At 44.6% G+C, this 22374-nt stretch overlaps 1 protein-coding gene across 1 annotated transcript in view; it reads left to right on the top strand.

Moving 5' to 3' along the window:
• The window catches only part of MYO3A (myosin IIIA), a 1386887-nt gene that overhangs the window by 908510 nt on the left and 456003 nt on the right, over positions 1 to 22374 (top strand). Inside the window, exon 32 of the mRNA XM_086939966.1 lies at positions 20169 to 20967. Coding sequence (XP_086796092.1) covers positions 20169 to 20967 — 799 coding nt within the window. The remainder of the gene's footprint in view (positions 1 to 20168; positions 20968 to 22374) is intronic.

Genomic DNA, 22374 nt, shown 5'->3' with positions numbered 1-22374 from the left:
GCGCTGCTTGAGATAGTAGATTGAGTGGTGTGTTCGGCATTTGTTGAGTCCTCGATTCCTGAATTAGTCGAGTGGACAATCCCCTCTGTTACTGTAGCTGGTTTTGAACTTGACATGTGAGCTAGCTCGCTTAGTATTGTGGCAGTGAGCTTTTGTCCTTCATCTTTGTAGCTTGGCTTCTGTATTATGCTTTGGAGCTTTGTCATTGAGGGTGGGTAGTGTGGCCCCCTCTTTGGTATCAGTTTTGGATTTTGGTTGATTTTTTGAATAGTTAAAAATTGGGAAATTGGTCAGAGCCTGCTTATTTACTGGTAAGCAGTTTGACATTTGATTTCTGTTTTCTCTCGCACGTTTTTTCTGCCGTTTGGTTAAACGTTGCTGGCTGCTTGGATTTCTTTTCCCATCCAGTTTAGGTTGTTCATTTCCTGATGATTCATGCTTGTTGTTACGCCTAACAGAGGATTTGACCTCAATTAAGTTTAGTTCTTCAATTAATTCATCTGGTCTTATTTTTGTTAGTTTGTTTTGATTTGTTTTTTGATCTATTGATTGTTGTTCTGCTCCTGCAGCGTGCTCTTCCTTAATCTTTTCGGGTTTAGCTGATTTTCTTGGGGGGATTTTTTTGCACTGTGCCAAGGAAATGAGGTCACTTCCATTTAGTATACTGCTGGTGCCCTGATTGGCGTATTTGCATTCCTGTAGGATGTCCTTGAGTATTAATGGCAAGTCCTTCAGTTTTTCCAGTATGGGGCTACAGCTGCATGTCAGGGGCGGTACCCTAGAGCAAATCTGGTCCCGAAAAATGTCAAATGTGCTGACCATTGAATCCAATTTATTGTTTATACTGGATATATGTTCGGCTATTGTACTCATGAGGTGTATTTGAGTGTCAAGTTTATCAGACTGCATGTTTAGAGTTTTGATTGAAGTTTCAAGTATACTGCCCAGCGCACTATGTAGAGTGATTATAGATTCCAGGTTTTCGTTGAGAACTTGCTTTCCTGCTTGCTGGCACTGATTTGATTGGCTATTGTTTACGGTTAATTTCCGGTGTGGGTGTTATTTAGGTGTAATGGCTGTTTGCTGGTCCACACTTTTCTTATTTGAGTTTACGGAACTTTTTGCAGTTGCTGAATTCAACATGGCAGATGCACTTGAGATTTCTATAACTGATGGAGCTTTACAGCAATCAACATCCAGACCATTGAATGGATCTGTGTGCGCATGGGCTTCTGCATCCTGATTCAACCCACTTGATATTTCAATTGGGTTTTTATTTAATAGCTCCACGATTGATAAGTCGTTTGGTGGCCGTCCGTTATGTGTTATTTGTGGTACTTCAGTTGTAGTGGTTGATGCATTGTTGTATGGTTTTATTTGCTTTGAGTCACTTAGACATATAATGCTGTCTAGGTACTCTTTATGTATTGTTGCGATTCCTTTGTTATCTTGGAAGGTTTGAGGCTCCAACCAGTAACTACACACGTTTCTCTTTTTATTGGTTTTTGTCGCTACTTGATTTAAACGGGACTCCAGCCTTGGAGTTGAATGGCTGTTTGGATGATCCTTGTAAGGTGCGTCTTGACTGCTGATGTTGTGTCATCCATCATTATTGCCGGTAACCTGTGGGCTTCCAGCCATTGAGTGATGTAAATTATTATTGCTTAGTGATGAAACTGGCGATATAGATTTCTTTGAGATTTTTGGGGGGATTTTGTGTGATGTACTTTTTTTTAATGATTCTTCCCTAGGTCTCCCCGTAATTCTGTTAGTGTCACTGGATGGTGTTGATGATTTTATTTGTTCTTGCACTGAGACATGACTTCCAAATTCCGTATGTACTTGAGCTTGCGTTTGTATCGTACATTTATTGTTCCACTGAATTGATTGCATGCACTTGCTTGTTTCTTCTGTCTCGGTGCTCTTTCCTAAGTTGATGTTGAAACTGGGCGGGGGGGCCTGTGTGAGTGTGGACTGTGTGCATACTTTACTCGGAGACATAGGTTTTTGAAGACCATTTGGTGTTACTGGCATTGTATAAATTGCAGATACAGGGTCTTTTAAAAATGAAAATTTGCCGGTAGGGTTCATTGAGCCAAAGATGGAGTACATCAGAGGTATTAGAGTGGTCGTTGGAGGATTAGCTGTACTGTCCTCGGAGTGGGTAGGAATTTTGGTCTTGGATTTTTTTTTCGTGATTTGGGGGGATTTCTTCGAGTTCTCCCAGACCGCATCGCTTACACTGGCCTAATGTCCAGACTTCTTATCGTCCTTTGGGACCTGTCCGCTTAATCCTGTGTGCGGCAACTTTTAATTCATACTATCTTTGGTGGTGCCAGGTGTTACTGGAAGGAGGGAGCTGTGGCCACTCCTCCTTCCCTGCTTCTTCGTAAGATCTGGTATTGCCTGTGTGTTGCCTGTGATGCTTGCGATGCTTAATTCCACCCACTGCTGGTTGTTTGCCCACCAATCTGCTTGCCCCCGGCCTGTGCTCAAATTCAGTCCTTAAGCCTCAAGCCCCAACTCGAGCTCCGGGTTGGCTCTGGGTTGGCTCCGACTTGGTTGGAGTACGTTGGCACGCGGGCACTTTGTGCTTACTGCTCAGTGCAATGTATACAGCAACTAGTGTGCCTCACCTCTGTTTACTAACCATGCCATGGCTATGGTGACATTAGACTGGGGGAGGGGGTTACCGGCCTGAAACAGGTAGTGGTCCCTGCAAAACTCTCAGCTGCCTGTCTTCTTGGAAATGACCTGGAAACCTCAGCATGGGCTGAGGTAGAGAGAAAGACAAATGCAGCTATGCTGCAAATCCCTGATGTAGTGTGTGTGTGAAGATGAGCACAAACTCGAGCAAATGGTGAAAAAGGATTGTTGGAGCCTCAAAGGATGTTCCAACCTCCCAAGAGGAATGGTAAGATGACTGGGGGACCAGTGTCTAGACAGCAACAAGCTCAGGACCCCTCTCCTCAGGGAGAGCACGTGTCAGCCCAAGAGGGAACTGAGCCCATGGAACTTGGACCTTACCAGGTTGAGCTTCTAGGCCGGGGGGGCTCTAGGGAAAAGCTGTGCATTGGACAGCTCGTCTGTCCCAGTCGTGAGAGCCTGTGACCTCCAGCTGCAGAACAGGAAAGGGGAAATGTCGGTGGCTCCTACAGGGTCTAGAAGGACCAAGAAATGGGAATCAAAGCATAAATCGCCCGCACTAGTATTGTAATCCCTATTAGTGTTAGTTGCAAGAAAAGGTGCAGACTACGGGCTGGAAGCACAATTCCCTATACTTCCTCAATTTAGAAGCTGATTCATAGAACCTAGCATTCAACAAAATGAAAACATGATAGCCCGGCACACTTTATACAAAACTTGTAGTAGAGTCAAAAACAATTCAAAGCATTTTGTTCCATAGACGAGTCGATGTTCAAATTCAACTTATTCTTTATTTTTCATTCTTTAAAAACTTTTGAGAGCACTTTTAAAACCGCCAACGCGTTTCGTCCCATCCAGGGACTTCTTCCGGGCTACAAAAGTACATATAAAAAACACTATTTACAATTCATCCATAACAGTATTGAAGCAACAACATGCACATCGACTTTTACAGAGATATCAATTTGAATTCCGATATTACAAAACTTGTTTCTTCAGGGACAGGCTTTTTACAGTCACATCCTATTTCATTTACATTTATTATTATCTATGGGTGGGACCCATACCAAACGCAAATATTCAAAAAGAGGACAAAGAAGAAAAGGGAGAAATAAGGGGGGAAGAACAAATTCATCTATTTACAAAATGGCAAGTCCATCAAACCAATCAAGTGAGACACATACCTCGTAAAGTCAATATAGAGTATTCAACTTGGTATTCTTTGATATGTTCGCAACAAGTACATCTGTAAGATGTTGGAAAAGTATATATGCAGCATATTAATTTGAGTTAGGACTTTAGTGATGGTGTATAAACCTGTACATCTAGGTTGAGAGTTACTTACTTTGAATCTTATTTAATGCACTTCCTCATATACTGAACATAGGTAGGTAGAGAATCTTTTTAGAAAGGAGCAGTGTCCTAGAATAAAGTAAAGTTTAATGTATATTAATATAATGGACAGAACTATGTCAGTAAAATGATATTATAAACATTGCTCATGGGCATCATCGATTTTTTTAGAAGGTTAAGCTAGAGAATACAATTTTAGTTTCAAACTTATTTGATTCTCAGATGTGTATTGTAAATATATTAATTAAACCAAGAATACCTGTCATTTAGCAATGAGAAACCTAACATTTAAGTTGCTGAACAACATGTTCCAGAAAGAGGCAACATCCATTCTAATGAGTAAATCAAGTCATTGGAGACCAACCTTACCGAACAAATGTTATCTAATAATTAATAGACAACACCCAAATTCTTAATGATGTGCACCCTAATAGTCACAGATGTAGATTGACTAACAATAGCATCAGTTTCAACTATGATTAAACGGCCTATTAAACCGGGGAGTTGTTATCGACTATACCAGTTGTCGACATCCAAATTATCAACAATAGGCACTCTATTAGTCTCAAGTATAGACTATAGAGGGACCAATAGTGGCATATGTGCCATAGAGAAAAATGTCATTCATGAAGAAATACTAAAGTATACAATCTCCTGCCGAGGTTTTTAAGGTATACAGACAAAGATAGCCCTTATGCGATATAACATATTAAGGTTGCAACTAAACATAAACTAAAAGGGGTTATAAATTTACACAATAATTTCAGCATGTCAATGTCATAATTATAAGGCCGTGTTAACTGAGGGGAAAGAAATCCCACACACTAACAGCAAGTATCGAGAGGTTGCACACAGTCACTTACCCGGATGCAGTAATTTTGGGTCCCGTAGTGGAGGTCCTCGATCGTGTCCACCTCACATGGTTCGTCAAGGTGCATGTGAGGTGGTTAAAAACCATGCTCCTTATATACTATTACTAATTGGCAATATAACCAATTAATTAATTTAAATTGAAGAAATTTCCGCGCTTTTTTTAGAAGTAAATGTTTGATGGAAGCCCAAGGGAAAAAGATGGGCGCCATCTTGGAGTGGAGCCGTTTTGTTTATAAGCTCATTCAGAACATGTTAAAAGCTAATATTTTGTATCTTTTCAATGATCCTATGTTTTTTATTAGCTTAGATATAAATAGGCGATTTTAAGGGTTAAAAGGAAACCAATTAATGGTTCACGGTATGTGAAGATTACTATGTTAATTCATTATGGAATAGATCAGTTTTATTACGCATTTTTATTTAAATTATTTTATTTTAAATGCGGGCGGTAGCAACTATAAATTCTATGCGTTAATCCAGATTATGAAACTTCTATATACGTCCATTACCTAATCCGGGCAACTGATTGTTAAAAATCCGCCATCTTTACACAGATAATTTATAATTTTAGGACTGCAGTATCTTTAAAAAACACATAAGATGATAACGTGGTGCTTGTAACAAGTCTCATGTCTTATTATAGCTTTCAAATTTAGTTCAAAAATGTTCAATATTTAAGGGAAGCATATTAATCTTCTTCCTTTATTGGAACATCGCACTACTTTTATCGTGAACAATTGAACAGTTTTTAACATACATCGCTAATTAAATCATTTTAAATAAACACAATAACAACTTTAAATTCTCTGCATTCATACTAACAGTATCCTCGCATAGGACATTCACCACACGAAACACTGGCAAATTCGTATTAAAGATCTGCCATCTTTAAACAGGAAGATTATTGTTTAAAATATAGCATCTTTAGGTGGACACTACAGTCATTTGTTTTTTAACATGCAATCCCTTGATATTAAATATGTCAACATTAAAGCAAAACAGAACCTGATTACTGAAATCTTAAAAGCAATAAATGCGCCTTATTTTGTGCTGGAACATTTTAAACCTGGGACGTATTTATATATCCTAAGAAACCACGAGGGATATTTTGGGTATTATCTTAAACTGTCTTGTTACGGAAGTATATTTCACTATTCTATAACATCTGTCTGTAGTAGAGAAATGTTTTCTTTTTACTTGTGCAGGACATTTGATGGAAAAAAGACTGTACTCCTGTACATGTGCACATTTCTCGTGTTATCTGGTGGTCACAGTTATGGTGCACAGTTAATCATACTATAGTTCTTTCTGTTACTGAGCCCAGTAACCGAAAGAAATGTAAGTCATCACTCTATAGCAATTAATCACCACAGGAAGACCATGCATATAATGCCTTTACAGAAAATAGTGGAACTCATTGTTAATATTGAGGCCAGAAGTCACACATCTAAGCTTACAAATCGAAAGGGATGCGGTCTTCCTCAAATGTAAGGTCCTATCACCACCCCTCACACTATCCTTGATATGATCAATAGCATGAAAGGTAATGTTCTGATGTTCTGGGTGATTTTCTAGTATATGTTGTACTATTGGATTTGACACATCACCATGTCTAATGTTCCTCAAATGCTCTTGTATCCGAACTTTAAGACATCTAGTGCTGCTTCCCACATAGATTTTATTGCAGGCACAGATGATAACATATACTGTATGTGTGCTATTACAATTGATGAACGTTGTTATATAATATTCCTTAGGGCCATTATACTTAAAGGTTTTTATTTTGTTTTGGCCAAATTGGCAGACTGAGCATGTCCCACATGTGTAAAAACCACAAGGTTTTTCAGGAAGCCATGTCACCTGCTTCAATTTGGGTCTGGGTACATGACTGGGACACAGTAGATTTTTTATAGTGTGTCCCTTTCGATACACCACCTTTGGTTTCTCAGATACTAGATCGTGCGGTAAGGTCTCAGATTTTAACAAATGCCAGTTCTTTCTTAGAATGTTATAGATATGGTTGCTGTAAGTTCCATATACAGTAATAAACACACACTGATCTTGATTGTTTTTGCCTTCAGTGGTTTTCTTTTGTTGTTGTACTAAAGTATCCTTTCTTTTGTGTTTCCTGATCTTATTTTCTGCCTTGTCCAAACATGTTTCATCATATCCTCTATTCTTGAAATCACTCCTGAGTTTATTTAGATTTGAGTCAAAATTACACTCCTTACTGCAGTTATGACGAGTTCTAACCATTTCACCGTATGGTATTGCAGTGAGCCTTGATTTAGGATGACAACTAGAGGCATTCAATACACTGTTGCATGCTGTGGGTTTTTTTAAAAGGTCACTTTGAATTCTGTGCTCCTACAGGGTCTATTGGGAGGAGGAACTCCTGTACACCGAGGCCAGAGACCTCAACCCTGGTACCACTAGGAGAGTGGTAGTGCCTCAACTGGGAGGGGATTTCTTACGCACTTTAGCCCATGACAATCCCCTAGCTGGGCATCTGGGCCAGAGTAAAACTTGGGAAAGGCTGGTTATCCATTTCTACTGGCCCCATATGTCCCACAAAGGGAAGGAGCTTGTCAGCTCCTGTGCCACCTATCAAGCCAGTGGCAAAACAGTTGGACACCCAAAGGTCCTCTTAATTCCAATACCAGTGGTCGGGGTTCCTTTTGAATGGGTTGGTGTAGACATAGTGGTTCCACAGGAAGCACCCAAAGTCTCAGGAAACACTTTCATACCGGTAGAAGTGGATCATGCTACCAGGTATCCTGAAGCAATTCCCCTTAAGACTAGTGCAGCCCCTGCATAGCCAAGGCCCTAAGTGGTGTATTTACCAGGGTATAGTATTCTAAGTAGGTAGTGTCAGACAGAGGTACCAACTTCATGTCTGCATACCTGATGCACATGTGGAATGAACTACAAATTCACTACACCTTATCACCCAGAAACCAATGGCTTTGTTGAAAGGTTCAACAAGACATTGAAGGTCATGATCATGGGGCTGCCTGAAAAACTCAAAAGGAGATGGGATGTCATCTTGCCATGCCTGCTCTTCACTTACAGGGAAGTGCCTCAGAAGGGAGTAGGGTTTTCCCCCTTTGAACATGTGTTAGGCCATCCTGTGAGGGGACCACTTGCACTTGTAAAAGAAGGTTGGGAGAGGCCTCTCCATTAAACTAAACAAGATATGATTGACTTCGAGCTAGGCCTTCGTTCCAGGATGGCAGAGTGTGTGGAAAATGCATTCTAAAACCTTGAGGCCAGCCAACAGCTCTAACAGCTGGGATATGACCAAAAGGCTACACTGGTGGAATTCCAACCAGGGCAGAAGGAGTAGGGTTTGAAGCTTGTGGCACCAAGGGCCCTCCAGAACACAGAGAATGGCCTTACCATATACTTAATGAAAAAGAGTGAGGTTGCCTACTTGGTAGACCTGGGCACCAGCATGCACCCCAAGAGGGTGATCCATGTAAACCGCCAGAAACTCTGCTGTGACAGGGCTGATGTGTCCGTGCGTTGGTCACTGATGAGCATCAGCAGACAGCTAGTGAATCTCTACCTGACCTCCTCTCTTACAGCCCCAAGATAGGTCTGTTGATGGAGTTCTCTATTCAGACGCACTCACTGCCCAAAAGCAGACTGACTGCAGACATGTCCTGCAACAGTATGCTGAGCTCTTCTCCCTAACCCCTGGTCAGACCCAATGGTGTACCCATGATGTGGATACTGGGGAAAGCTTGCCTGTCAAAACCAAAATCTAACAACAGTCCGATCATGTTAAGGAGAGCATCAAAGCTGAGGTAAGCAAGATGCTGGAGTTAGTGGGTGATTGAGTCCTTTGACAGTCCCTGGGCTAGCCTAGTGGTCTTAGTCCCCAAACCCTTACCCCCAGGGTGGAAAAATAGAGATGAGGTTCTGAGTTGATTGTAGAGCTCTCAATGCTGTAACGAATACAGATGCTCACTCCAAACCCAGGGCTGATGAGTGGATAGATTGGAGCAGCCACATTTCTCAGTACCTGTGACTTAACTGCAGGGCACTGGCAGATTGGCATGGCCTCAGGAGCCAAAGGAAAAACTGCATTATCCACGCCTGATGGGCATTATCAGTTCACTGTTATGCCCTTTGGTTTAAAGAATGTCCCTGACACCTTCCAAAGGTTGGTGAATCAAGTTCTTGCTGGGTTGGAGAACTTTAGTGCAGAATATCTTGATGAAATTGCTGTCTTTAGCTCTTCCTGGCAGATCATTTGGTCCACCTGGGGACGGTTTTACAGTCTCTGCAAACTGCAGGCCTAACTATCAAGGCATATAAGTGCCACATAGGGCAGGGCACTGTTGTTTACTTGGGCCACCTCGTGCGTGAAGGCCAAGTACAACCCTTGCAACCCAAGATCAAGACCATTCTGGACTTGGAGGCTCCCACAACCCAAACCCAAGTCAGGGCATTCCTTAGCTTGACTGGGTATTACAAGAGGTGTGAAGGGATATGGGTCCATTGCGACCCCCTTCACAGAACCTACCTTCAAGAAGATGCCCAAGAAAGTGAAGTGGACAGTTGGCTGTCAAAAGGCTTTTGACACCCTGAAAGAGGCAATGTGCAAAGCACCTATTCTCAAGGCTTCGGACTACTCCAAGCAGTTTATTGTGCAGACTGTTGCCTCTGAGCTAGCGATAGGAGTATTCCTATCCCAGACCAATGATGATGGCCAGGGCCAACCTGTTGCTTTTATAAGCAGGAGGCTACTCTCCAGGGAACAGTGTTGGATGCCATTGAGAGGGAGGCCTTTGATGTGGTTTGATCCAGAAGAAATTGAGACCCTATCTGTTTAGGACCCACTTCCTAATCCAAACTGGCCACAGACCTCTCAGATGGCTAATGTAAATGAAAGGAGAAAATCCCGAACTCTTGAGGTGATCCATCTCCATACAGGGAATGGACTTTACAGTGGAAGATAGACCTGGGACTCTCCCTGCCAATGCAGATGGATGATGAAGACACTCATGGGAAAGGTTAGTCTCAACCCCTTTCATTTAGGGGGGGGTGTGTAGGAAAGTTCCCCTTTTTTCATGGTTACGATTTTCTAGATACCTGATGCCAACTTGACTGAGTGTTGCTGGGATCCTGCTAACTAGGCCCCAGCACCTGTGTTTTTTCCTAAATGGTACCTTTGTTACCCACAATTGGCACACCTTTGGTCCACCTATAAGTCCCTCGTGAAGGATACCCCTGGCACCAAGGGCCTTGTGACCAGAGAGGGCCTCTGAGGTCTGCAGCATGTATTGTGCCACCCTCAGAGGCCCCACACCTTAACACCCATGCTCTGCCAGAGCAGGATGTGTATTTTGGTGCAGACCAAACTGAAGATTCAACATGGCACTCAGTCCTGTGTGCCACGCCCACCGACACAACCTGTGGCATGGGTAAGACACCCCTTTTGTAGGTCTTATAACCCTAAAGGGAGGGTGCACCATACCACATGGGAGGGCATAGCTGCATGAGCATTATGACCCTACAGTGCCTGTGCCATTTACAGTCACTGTAAGTGAAGTGGAGCCATTTTGAGTACATGGGCGGTGAGTTTGTCAACATGAACTCTACAGCTCATGATGGCTTCACTGAAGTCTGGTAAGTTTGTTAGCAAATTACCCAGCACATTAAACCCACACTGATGCCAGTGCTGGATTTAATGAAAAATGCACACAGAGGGCAACTTAGAGATGCCCCCTGAAAAACGACCAACTCTGGTGTGGTTCCTGACTGGCTCCCAGCTATCTGCCACCACCAGAAAGATTTCTGGACACCTGGTTAGAGAGAATCTGCTCTCTGGGTCTGGAAACAAAGCACATCCTGGGCATAGGTGTCATACCTCATCCCCCAGGAAGGGCATGGTCCCTGAAGAGGGAGTTCAAAGGCCTGCCACCATTATTGGCGCAGAACCACCAGGAAAACCTAGCTAGGAAGGGATGTGTGCCTACCTTTGCCAACCCCACCTTTCAGGTGGGGGGAGGCGAGGTGAAGCCAAATTCTCAGTCCCTGCCATCTTGCAGAGGGGGGGACCCCTCCAATCATGAAGAGGTTTCTGCCCCCCTCACACTGGAGGGTGGCGAACTGGGGGTGGCCCTGAAGAAGTTCTGTTTTCAGAACGAAACGCATTGACTGTTTTTTTTCCAAAATGGAACATTAAACAACCATTGAAAATGTATACCAAGACTCAGCGTCTGTATGTGAAGACACTATGAGAATTATCTAGTTTTCCACTTGGATTGATTTACAAAGCGGTGCTCTTCCAAATTGGACAACAATTTATATTTTACCCCAGGTTTGGGTGATGCTCTTAGGACAGAGGGAATTTGGAAATAGCACGCAAAAGGCTTAAGACTAATGTGATTGGTGAACACAGGATTGGTGCCTTTCTTTTTATTGATAGGTCCACTGTCCAAAGCGTTGTTGTATAAATAATATGTTACGTAACAGTCCTGTGTGGTCCTGTGATATGTTATTATTTGCATCACTTCACGATATAGGATTGACAATATACTGTTACATTTCTTTGTTGGCGTTATTTTATTTTTCAGTTGCTAATGTGTTTTTCTGCACAATTTACTTGTCAATCCCTAGTGACATAGGAGATTAAATAATGTTTTGTAAAAGAAATAGCTCTTCCCCCACAGAACAGATTGTTATTTCAGACCATTCGATTTCCCAGGTTCTGCGGGATACTGGGTTAATCCATTTGTATTTTTATTAACACAAACTTTATTCAGTTTTTCATTTATAAAGCTCCATTGCATCATACATTTGTTATACAAGAAGCAGCTTCATACCATATCCATCTCCATGTTACAATAACCTTCACTTATATTCTTCTACCACATCAATACCTTTATGGGATATAATCATACATTCAGTTGCAACAATAAGGAGAATAAATTTACTTCAAAGTGTGGCCCATTGCACCCCCTACCCACCCTCCAACCAAAACTCCCCCTCCCGCTGGCTCTATTTGTAATATCTCCTAAGTCATAATTACATCTTAACCAACAACCTGAAGGAAACAGGTCCTCTACCGTGTGCATAGGGGTCCCCCGGTACATCTTATCGTTGCACTAATTGTCTATGGTGTTTATTCACTTTGAGTGTGGAACGTCCTGTACGTCATCTGGGCTGCTTCCTTTTAGGGACTCCAGTCGCACATCCCATTCCAACGAGATTGGATTTTTCCAGAGGCCTCTAGTTTCCTCCCTACACAAGGTTGCGCTCTCTGCCCCCACCCAGCGAACCAGCTCAGGATGTCATTCATGCAGAGAAGGGGCTTTGGCTGATTTCCAGTGCATGGTAATGGACCTTTTGGCTATCAGCAGCGCCAAGTCCAAAAACCGCAGCTGTACTTTCTACGCTGGTCTACGTTTACAGAGACCTAGCAAACACATCAGCGCCAAGTCCCCAATGGTTGGCTGGGTGACCGCATCGAGTATTTGTACCAGTCGTCCCCAATAAACCCTCAATCTTGGGCAGGCCCACAGCATGTGGAGTAAGTCGGCTTCCAGCAGCTGGCATCTGGGGCAGTGGTGAACAGTGGTCGGATACATCTTCTATAATCTGCGTGGCGTCAGGTAGGCCCGATGTACGATCATGTAATGTATACATTTAAACTTTGCATTGCGTGGGATCTTCCTGGGGTGTTCTAAGATGTCTGCCCATTCCCTATCCGTGAATTCTCTTCCCATATCTATTACCCATTGCGCCCGAAGAGCTGCGAGGGAGATTTTCACATGCGTATGAATGCTCAAGTATAACCATTTATTAAGGTGGCTACCCCGGCCCATTAGATATATCGCTTTAACTAGTTCATGTGTCTGAGGTACTACCCGGTCAGGGGACCACTGTTTCCTGATGTATTGTATTATCGCAGCATGTGTAACAAATAGGGTATTGGGGTACCAGTTGTTTGCGTAAAATTGTCATGATCCGTAAGGGTCTGTCTCCAAAAAGCGAGCCAATCGTGTCTACCCCCGCATCTATCCACGAGCTAAGTGCTCCTTTAGTTAGTCTACCACACGTCAGCGGAATCCCCATCAGCTGGATGTTCCCTGCATATGGACTGCAACTAGATGTAAATTTCAGGGCTTTTTCCAGCATTCCAGCGCCATTTTTAGCAACGGCGGTAATGCAGACGTGGCTCTGCTGTGCGGGAATAATAGAGTGTGTTGAAGGCCCTGTTCAAGGTGTTGGTGAGTAGATCCAATCTCTGGCAAATTACGGCCCGCCGTCCAGTTCAACAGCCACTGCAACTGGTAGGAATAATAGCATGCTCTAAAGTCTGGCACGCCCAGGCCACCACCTCGCGTATCAAGCTGCAATTTTTTCAGGCTTCTCCTGCAGCGACCCATTCCCTAGATAAGATCCAATAGAATAGTATTGAGAGTATTAAAAAAAGGACGGGGTACCGCCAACGGTAAGTTTGCAAAATAATATAGCAGACACTGGAGGACCACCATTTTGGAAATAGCTATTCTACCCATGACCGAAAGCGGCAGCGTGGTCAAGAACATGACCTGAGATCTTATCCCCCTGATAGCTTTGCCTAGGTTGCCTTCCAGCATGTCCTTGTTTGAGCAATATATATTGATGCCCAGGTATTTGAAGGTGCGTGCAGCTATTTGTAGAGTTAAACTCCCAAATTGAACTGTGTTGGTGGTGTTGGTCGTGAAAGAAGAATGCGTTTGATTTGGATTCATTTATTGCCAATCCAGATATCGGCTGAAAATCAGCAAAGATTCTTGGTATGGGGTCTAGACCCCCCAGGAGGTCCTTCACATAAAGGATTAAGTCATCAGCGTATGCCGATACCAAGTGTGTGGTCACGGCAAGAGAGACACCTCTGCTCGTAACTTCATTATCAGTGGCTCCAGCGCCAATACGAATAAAATTGGGGATAAGGGGCAGCCCTGTTGTGTGCCTCTATATACATGATATTCACAAGAGATATGTTTCAGGGACCAGACTATGGCCGTCGGGCATCATATATCAAACGCACCCATTTAATTTAACCAGGAGATAGGCCAAAGCGTGTTATGGCCTGGAACATGTAGTCCCAGGACAATGAATCGAATGTCTACCGCATAGCCAATGCAACGCAACCCGTCTGTTGGTAGGGAGTTAGTTTGGAAGACATTATATGGTGTAGCCTCCGTACATTTAGTGATGTGCTTTGTGCCGGCACAAATCCGCAATGGTCAATGTGGATTAGCCTGTTTAGATGCAGTTGCATCCGGTTTACTAGGATTTTACTTAATATCTTGTATTCCGTGGATAGTAAAGACAGGGGGCGGTAGCTCAACATGTCAGCCATGTCCCTGCCCGGCTTTGGTAGAGATACCACCAGTGCTTGGACTGTAGTGTGTGGTAAGTGTCCTAGTTCAAGGGATTTGGTATACACTGCCTCTAACTGGGAGTTCAGTATGTCTGAGTATGTAGCAAAGAATTCCACCGGTAGACCATCCATGCCCAGCGTTTTATTACGTGAGAGTCCTGCGCTGGCTGCCTTAATCTCCCCCTTAGTGATGGGGCCTGCTTATGTGTCTTGCAGTCCCTCCTGGATCTTTGGGTACGGAAGGTCTGCAAGGAAGTCAGCAATATGTGTTTCACTCAGTGGTATAGGAGCCACATACAGTTGCTCATAGTACTTACAAAATGCCTCCTTGATGTCGTATTGTGTGCTCGCTATTTCCCGACTAGGTAGGTTGATATGGATGATGACGGTAGAGGGCGGGTCCTCCCAAATCAATTTGGAGAATAGGGTACCTGATTTGTCCACAGTGGAGTGTTTTGTATGGGTGTAGGAGCGATAACCAATAAGCCGGAGCGTTTCCAGCAATTCCGCAAGTGTGATGCGTGCCTCCTGCAAGCTATTACATTAATCTGAGTCAAGCGCTGCCTCCTGTTCAAGCACTATGTTTTTGTCCTCAATTGCCTTTAGGTTCCCGTGGACTTCCTGCCTGGCACCTACTGTGGCGCTAATCGCCGCAACCCTGATAATCGTCTTCAGCACGTCCCATTCCACCAGGATAGAGGAGGCAGTGTTTGCATTCTCAGAAAAATTATTTTGGAGCGTTGTGGAATTTGTATTGTGAAATACTGAGTCTTCGAGTGATTGGGGCCATAGTTTTCAGGTAGGAACAGACGCGGGTATTCTGACCCAGGTAAGAATTTTCTCTAAGGGATTATGATCAGAGAAAATCTTAACCAGATAGGTGGTATGTGTATCCTGATCTGCCAGTGAGCGGGAATAGAGGAGCCTATCTATACGCGTATGCAGTTGATGTACAGGGGAGTAAAAGGAGTATTCTCCGCTAATGGGATTTCTTAGTCTCCACACATCACTAAGTGTCCAACCATCCACCCAATTACGCAAGGCCTCAGCTTGTTTACTAGACACCGTGCCATGCAGGGGAGGGTGAGAGAGGTCAAGACTAACGTCCATTACATTATTACAGTTCCCCCCCCCAGCTATCCATGGGAATGCCTTCCAGCCCGCTAGTATCGAATTCAGGCCTAAGAAATACTTGTTCTGGTCCAAGTTCTGTGCATACATACTCTCAGGACGACATGTCTCCCATCCAGTGTACCCCTCAAAAAGATATATCTACCCTGAATGTCCACCCTCTTCTCCAGTACAATACACGGCACCCCTCCTCTTATCCATATTGTGGCCCCTCTGGCAAAAGCGAAGTAATTTGTAGATTTAACCTGTCCCCTCCATTTCTTACGCATCTTTGCGGCTTCCGAGTCCGTCAGATGCGATTCCTGAAGAAAAACAATATGCGCCTTGCATCTCAGCAATTGCGTGTACACCCTATTTCTCTTATACACGGAGCCCAGACCTCGAACATTCCATGTGATAAAGTTAAATGTGTCCAAATTGTTCATTGAGTTCGATTTGCATCTGATAGTTTGCAGATGGGGGACCAATGAAATTAGGTAGACAAAGCGTTTGCATCTTGCCAGAACCCCTAAACCCCCCTATTAACTTAAATACCCGGCCTTGCCAATGAACTAAGCAAAGCCAAACTAGACATAACACACATTGAACTGTTACTAAATACATCTTAGCATTTGCAAAAGGGGGACAGATAGCCAAACTCGCTATAGGGGAAACGTTTTATGTGGGAGCCACTCCGAGCGTGATAAATGACAGGTATTATAGACCTTAAGTTACCTAAGGTACCATAGTACATCCAAAAAGGAAATAATCGTCTTGGAGTCCTCGTGCCATGACCACACCAGGCCGTGTCACCTGTCCTTGGAAACAAACAGAGAATATCGGGTCATCCGCGCACCTTACACATTATCTGCCGTTTGCGGCGTAACACTAGGGAAAAGTGTCAGGCTGCTCTCTGAGTCTGAGCGGATCGTACTCTGCTGAGACGACTCCGAGTCGCGGCGGGCAGTTATGTCCATGAAGGTGGTTGCCATTGCCAGAGCCGTTTCCTTGCTCTGCTGTACCTGCTCCTGTGTAGGGCCTGGGATCGCCGTTTCACCAGTGGATCCCGCAGCATTCTGCCGGGAGTGTCGGCCTCGATCTCCCCCTGGGCCACGGGGAGACCCACGTAGGGATTGGCCAAACAACTGTGTCGAATCCATAATTTCGATCCATTCCTCTGCGTCCTCCGGGGATTCAAAGAAGTACGTTTTCTGTCCATACATTATCTTCAAGTGTGCAGGAAACAGCAAAGCGTATTTGACGTTCAATGTTCGTAGCTTTCTCTTAACCGCCTGGTAGGAAGAACGCCGTCTTTGAACCAACAACGTATAGTCAGGATACAACAAAACCTGACAGTTCTCAAAGAGGATCTGCGTCTTCTCCCGGGTCTTTTGTAACAGGATATCACAGTCCCTGTAGTTAGGGAACCTAACGATCAGTGGTCTCGGCAGTGCCTCTACTCTCGGCTTTCCTGTGGGAATACAATGAGCCCTCTCGATGCAGAAATAGTCGGAGAGGCCTTCAGGGACCACATAGGTGCGGAAACAATTCTCCATGTAGGATGCCGGGTCTTGTCCCTCACTGCGTTCCAGCATCCCAAAGACGTGTATGTATTGCCTGGCTCTGCCTTCTGCGTCCTCTACCCTGTTCATGAGTCCCATGACCTGTTGCTGAAGGGATTTCAATTGTTATGCACGATCTTTGTGCTGCGACACCATCTCCTCAAGAGTCAGGGTGTGGAATTTTACCATGTCGGCCAGTTTGTTGTGGTACGCCTTAAGTAGAGTGAAATTAGTAGTGAGGGCGCCCATTTGCTGTTCCATGACTTTCCTGGATTCCCTCACTTCATTAAGTATCAGGTCCAGCTTGTTCGGGGCCTCATTCGCATTCGTGGGCAGAACATAGTCGGACGAATCTTGATTGTCTGCGTCATGTGAGGCAATGGCAGATGTCTCCTGTACTTTCCTGCTGGGGCGGCCCATAGTCTCTAACCTGCATGTGGCATCGGGCTCCGCAGGAGTCCACAGCTGGAAGCCGTAAACCAGCGTACGGGCAGCTCAACAAGGCTCAGAGTGGGTTACGATACAGTTCAACACTCCACAATGGGCGTCCTCAAGACATACTCCATCAACGAGATGAAGTGGTCGCAACTCGGCTCATCACCCCTGCTTCAGGGCCCCAAGTGCTGCATTCAGCTCCGCCAGGCGCGTAGCGTTCCAATTCCTTAGCACCCAGCTCAGTACGGAGAACCTGCCTCATACGTCCCAGCTCTGCACATGCTTGCTGCCAGTCATTGCCGTTATCTAGGCCTCCAGGAGTGATTATGCGCCTCCGGTACCCACAAGCACGCTGCAGCCGATCAGGGTGTCTTGTGAGCCTCACCCCAGTACTGCGCCACTCCTTGCCTCTTTCACCATCGTCACAGCCCACTGGGCGCGTGAGGATCACTGCGCAGCCACTTTCGTGGCACCGTGGATGCCTCCAGGGACACCCATGAGCCAGGATAATTGTACCGCCCGTTTCGGCACTCCAGTCTGTGGGACAATGCTCCCCAGGCAATCCAGAGTGCTCAACTTTGTGTGGCAGTCCTGGCCTCTCCTGCCCTGTATCCACGCAATACCACTGTCTGCTGTGGGGAGTGCAGGCCTCTGGTTACCCCATTAATATTAATGGTGCATATTTCAGTGAAGTACAGAAACCGCATCTGAAACAATTGGCCTTGTATCATCAATTTTGCACTAGTAATCATCTTCCCTCCTACATTCCACCCTCCTGTTGTCCGTGTTGCCTTTCCCTCCCAGCACCACCCTCCCTTTGTGTGCGCATGTGGCCTTTTCCCTCCCACCCCACAAAGTCCCAGTGCCTGTGCTGCCCCTCCCCAACCCTTCATAAGAAAAAAAAAAGCACTGATCTGTCCAGTGCTGGCCGCATCATAATGGTTTTTTTAGCTTCCCTTTCCAGTCTGTTCCACACCACTTATTTTTTCATGTCACCTTTCTCACTTCTTGTCATGCCACACGCCTCTACTCTCCCTCCCAGACCTCTTCCAAGAACTGTCTATACCCCCGTCGTCTTTACTTGTTTTCATCATTTCTCATTGTGTTGCTCCCACCCCGCTTCTCCCCTTGACCCCACCCACTTTTCATCTGGCATTTCTCACCCCTCCTCTCTCTGATGTTTATCTGTTTTTTTTTTGTTCAATTTTAGTACAATGTGTTTTATCTCCTGTATCCATGGCTCATCTCCCTTTGGTCTTCTCAAGCTCCTTTCTACCCAACAGCTCCCATCCCGCCTTCATTTACACCTCACTTCTTCCACTCCCCGGCCCTTGACTCCTCTCCATCTCCCCTTCTGTCACCCTCGTTTTTCCCCTAACTTTTCCAAGCTCTTCTCTAGTTACCACCCAGTGTTATACCTCCTCCACTTCTATCCTCTCTAATTATACTTTTGCCTTTCCCCACCTCCTCTATTATCGTTTTTTCCTACTCCTCTACTGTCGCCCTCGTGGCTTTTTTCTCTTGCCACCCGCCCTGTCATTTTCTTTGTTTTTTCTTTCCGCCCTTTTCATCTCCTGTACCCAACTCTTCACCTTCCTTTCCCCTGCTCTCCTTCCTCTGTTATTGTAATCTCCAGCACGTCTGTCTCCTCTCTCCGCATCCCTCTTTCTTTTCAACTTTTTTCTATCTCGTTTTCGGTATCTCCTCCTCCACTACTCTCCCGCCTGCATAATCCCTCCTCACGCTACCCATCGACCCTCGTCAATCTCTCCTTCCCCCTTCTGTCATCTTTTTGGAAAGTTCCCATATTTTCCTCTCGCCCTTTCATCACCACAACCCCACAGTCCTCCTCTTCCTTCCCGCTTCATCTCCTTCCCTTTATAGCCCTCACTCCCCTTCTCTAGCCATCCAGTTGGCCGACTTCCCTCCTGTCCTACTCTCTCCTCTATCTTCACTTCTCCCATTTCCTATCTGGACCTCTGCTCTCCATAAAACCCCTTCTCTACTTCAACACTCCTCACTCACAAACTCCGCTGCCTTCCCTCTTCTTTCTCAACTGAACTTTCATTTCATTCACTTCCCTCACTCATCTACACTATCTCCCCTTTACTGTCTCAACTCCCTCTTCATCGTGTCTTCTCTGTCTGTCCTCCTCACCACTCTCCTACTTTCCCCTGCTTCCCAATCCGCTGCTCTCTCCCTCTTTACTTCCCCCTTTGCTCCTCTCTCACTTTTCTGTCTCCTCATGTCCACCACGCCTTTCACTTCCTCTCGTATTCATCACTCCATACCCCCTACCTCCCGCATCCCATTGTCCACTTTCTTCTTTCGTTTTTCTCCCTGCCTTCCTTCGGCTTCCACCCGCCCTCCATGTTACCTCTCTCCGCCTATCGCTCCTTCCTTCCTTCCCTCGTAAACTTTCCATTCCCTTCTTCTTATTGTCTTTTGCTTGACACCTCTCACTTGATCATTTCCTTTCCCCTCAACTCATTTCTGCACTGTTTCTTCTCTCATTTGTGGTACCATTCAACCCCTACTCTCCCTCCTACCCCTCAACTATAGCTTCTCCCTTTCCTCATATAGATATAGCCTTTGAATCTTCGGTACTTTGGTCTGTTATTTCGTTTCGGCTGCAAAGGGACGCTCCAGGCAGTGCTAAAATACACTAACATTGGCTAAGCCAATCACTCTTGCATTGCCGAGACCTATTGGCTTTGCCAATGCGTGTTTAATATAGTTATATAAAATCTGCTCTGCAAGTTGCTGCTTCTCCTCACTTTGTAACGTTTGTTGTTAATTTATAGGGAATCAATGCAAATGAAAAAACACAATTCAAATCAAACTCCTGATACAATACCAGAAGACAATGACATTCTGCAAAGCAAAGAAATCTACACAGATATGCAGAATTGCAACTCTGGCGCCAATGAGGAGGAAGCAGCTGTTGTAATTCAGAGTAACTACAGAGGATACAGAGAGAGAAAGAAACTAAAAGAGAGACATCAGGATGCAACTGTGCAGGAGGCGTCGCCAGCCACACCCAGAGGAACTAAACAAAATCTAGAAAATGAGGATGACATTGCTAAAGAGAGAGACGAAAAAGCTGCTATAGTTATTCAAAGCAATTATCGTGGATATCACGATAGGAAGGTACTGAGAGAAAATGGAAAAATGCCCGCAAAGACAAATAAAGCGGACATTGAAAAAAGAATTCCAGACCAGGATCTAGTGGATTTTGAGGATCAAGGCTACCACACTAGCAGACCTTCAATGAAAAGGACAACTGGTTTCACTGACAGCCAACAACAGAACCCATTGGAAGCAAGCAAGGAGGATGCAAGCAATAGAACTCTAGTTAAGAAAGAATCATCCGGGGATAAAAATGAATTAAAAAATCAAGGGTTAAGTGACCAAGAGAATGCAGCAGTAGTAATTCAAAGTCATTACAGGGGATATAGGCAAAGGGAACAACTGAAAACAGATGGTAAACTGCCCAGCAAAAACAGACCTCAACAAAAAGAGGGGGCACCTCACCAGGATAAGAACGAACACAACGATAAGTCCAAGATGGAAGAACATGACGTAGTTAGCTTAACTTCACAGGTAAGGGGCCTATTTTGTATCATGAAATGCACTGGAACCTTTTCATACACTGCTGTGCCGCAACAAAGTGTCTTCTAAATATTTTGCTCAACATTTTTGAAGGACATTTGGTACTATGTGGATGTGAAGCAGCAGGGTTTAGCCTTCCTCTGCGGAAAAGTAGTTGCTTTATTTGCTTTCATGATTTTTTCCATCTGTATTCAAAAAATATATATTTTCTACTTTCTATCTTCCTCCGCCTTCGTGATTATCCATTGATAATATGTGTGATTATGTAGCTATTTGATCAATTATAATGCTGGGCGTTTAAAGATAATGTATACATTTTGTTCCTAATTGAACATTTGGATCTTGCTCTCAGTAGGTAGGATATCAGCTAAGCAAATCTGTTATAGGCTGTTGGTGTCCTTCTTTTATTTTTCAAACAAACACAAGGTGAGCACGGTCTGTAGTTGAAGATTCAGAACAATACACATGTCCATCATTAATGTTCAAAGAGAGCTCAGTTGCCAGGGTCCTTTGGGTGTCATAGTGGCTGCAGAATGGGCCCAGACTTAACATATGCATGAATTGGGCACTGTTGGACTGGCAGCTACTAAATTTGGCTGCAATGGGCATGGAACAATATATATTTTTTCAGTTTGAAATCCCATTTTCTTTTTTACGAAGGTCACATTTCAGATGTTGGCGGTTTGTCTCTAAATATGCAATAACCAACAAGGAGATTGATAGAGCACCTGAATTAATCTCAGCCATAGGCGTATGCACCGGCCACATTGCAGTCCATTGTTTTTCACCCACCACGTCACTCTAGACAGAAGCCCACCTTGTGGGAATCAGTACCGACCCTGATCCTCCTAGGAGCAGTCCACCCTGAACTGCCCGGAGAGGCACCCTCCTGAAGGGACCATAAGCAAACGCAGACTGGTTGTGTCTTATTTGGAGCTCTTCAGTAGGATATCACTTGAGTCTTCTGGCACAGTGGGCACAGGATCCATGTCTATGCATACCTGATGCATCAACTGAAACAAACTACAAAGTAATGGATGGAACACCTAGATTAATTTCAGTGCACTTGGAGCTGCATTCCAGTCCATCGTTTTTCACCCACCATGCCACTCTAGACAAAGAACCATCATATGTCTCGAATAATGGTCTGTTGAAGCACCTGCAACCACAATGCACAGAATCATGCTAGAGGAGGAGGTGGGGCATTTCCTGCCAGTGCTTCTTATAGCACCACTGCTACCTGCAGTGCAGGATGCTTCCCAGCACCGAGGTGCCTGGAACCATAATGCCTAGAATCCCACAGGAGGATGAGCCAGAGCATTTGCTACCAGCTCTTCTTACAGCACCAACGCTACCCGCAGTGCAGGGGGCTTTCAAGACTCATTGGGGAACCTGGAA

The sequence above is a fragment of the Lissotriton vulgaris genome, chromosome 10 (genome assembly GCF_964263255.1).
Source record: "Lissotriton vulgaris chromosome 10, aLisVul1.2, whole genome shotgun sequence".
NCBI lineage: Eukaryota > Metazoa > Chordata > Amphibia > Caudata > Salamandridae > Lissotriton > Lissotriton vulgaris.
The sequence above is the reverse complement of the archived record's forward strand: the minus strand, read 5'-3'. Positions and strand labels throughout refer to the sequence as shown.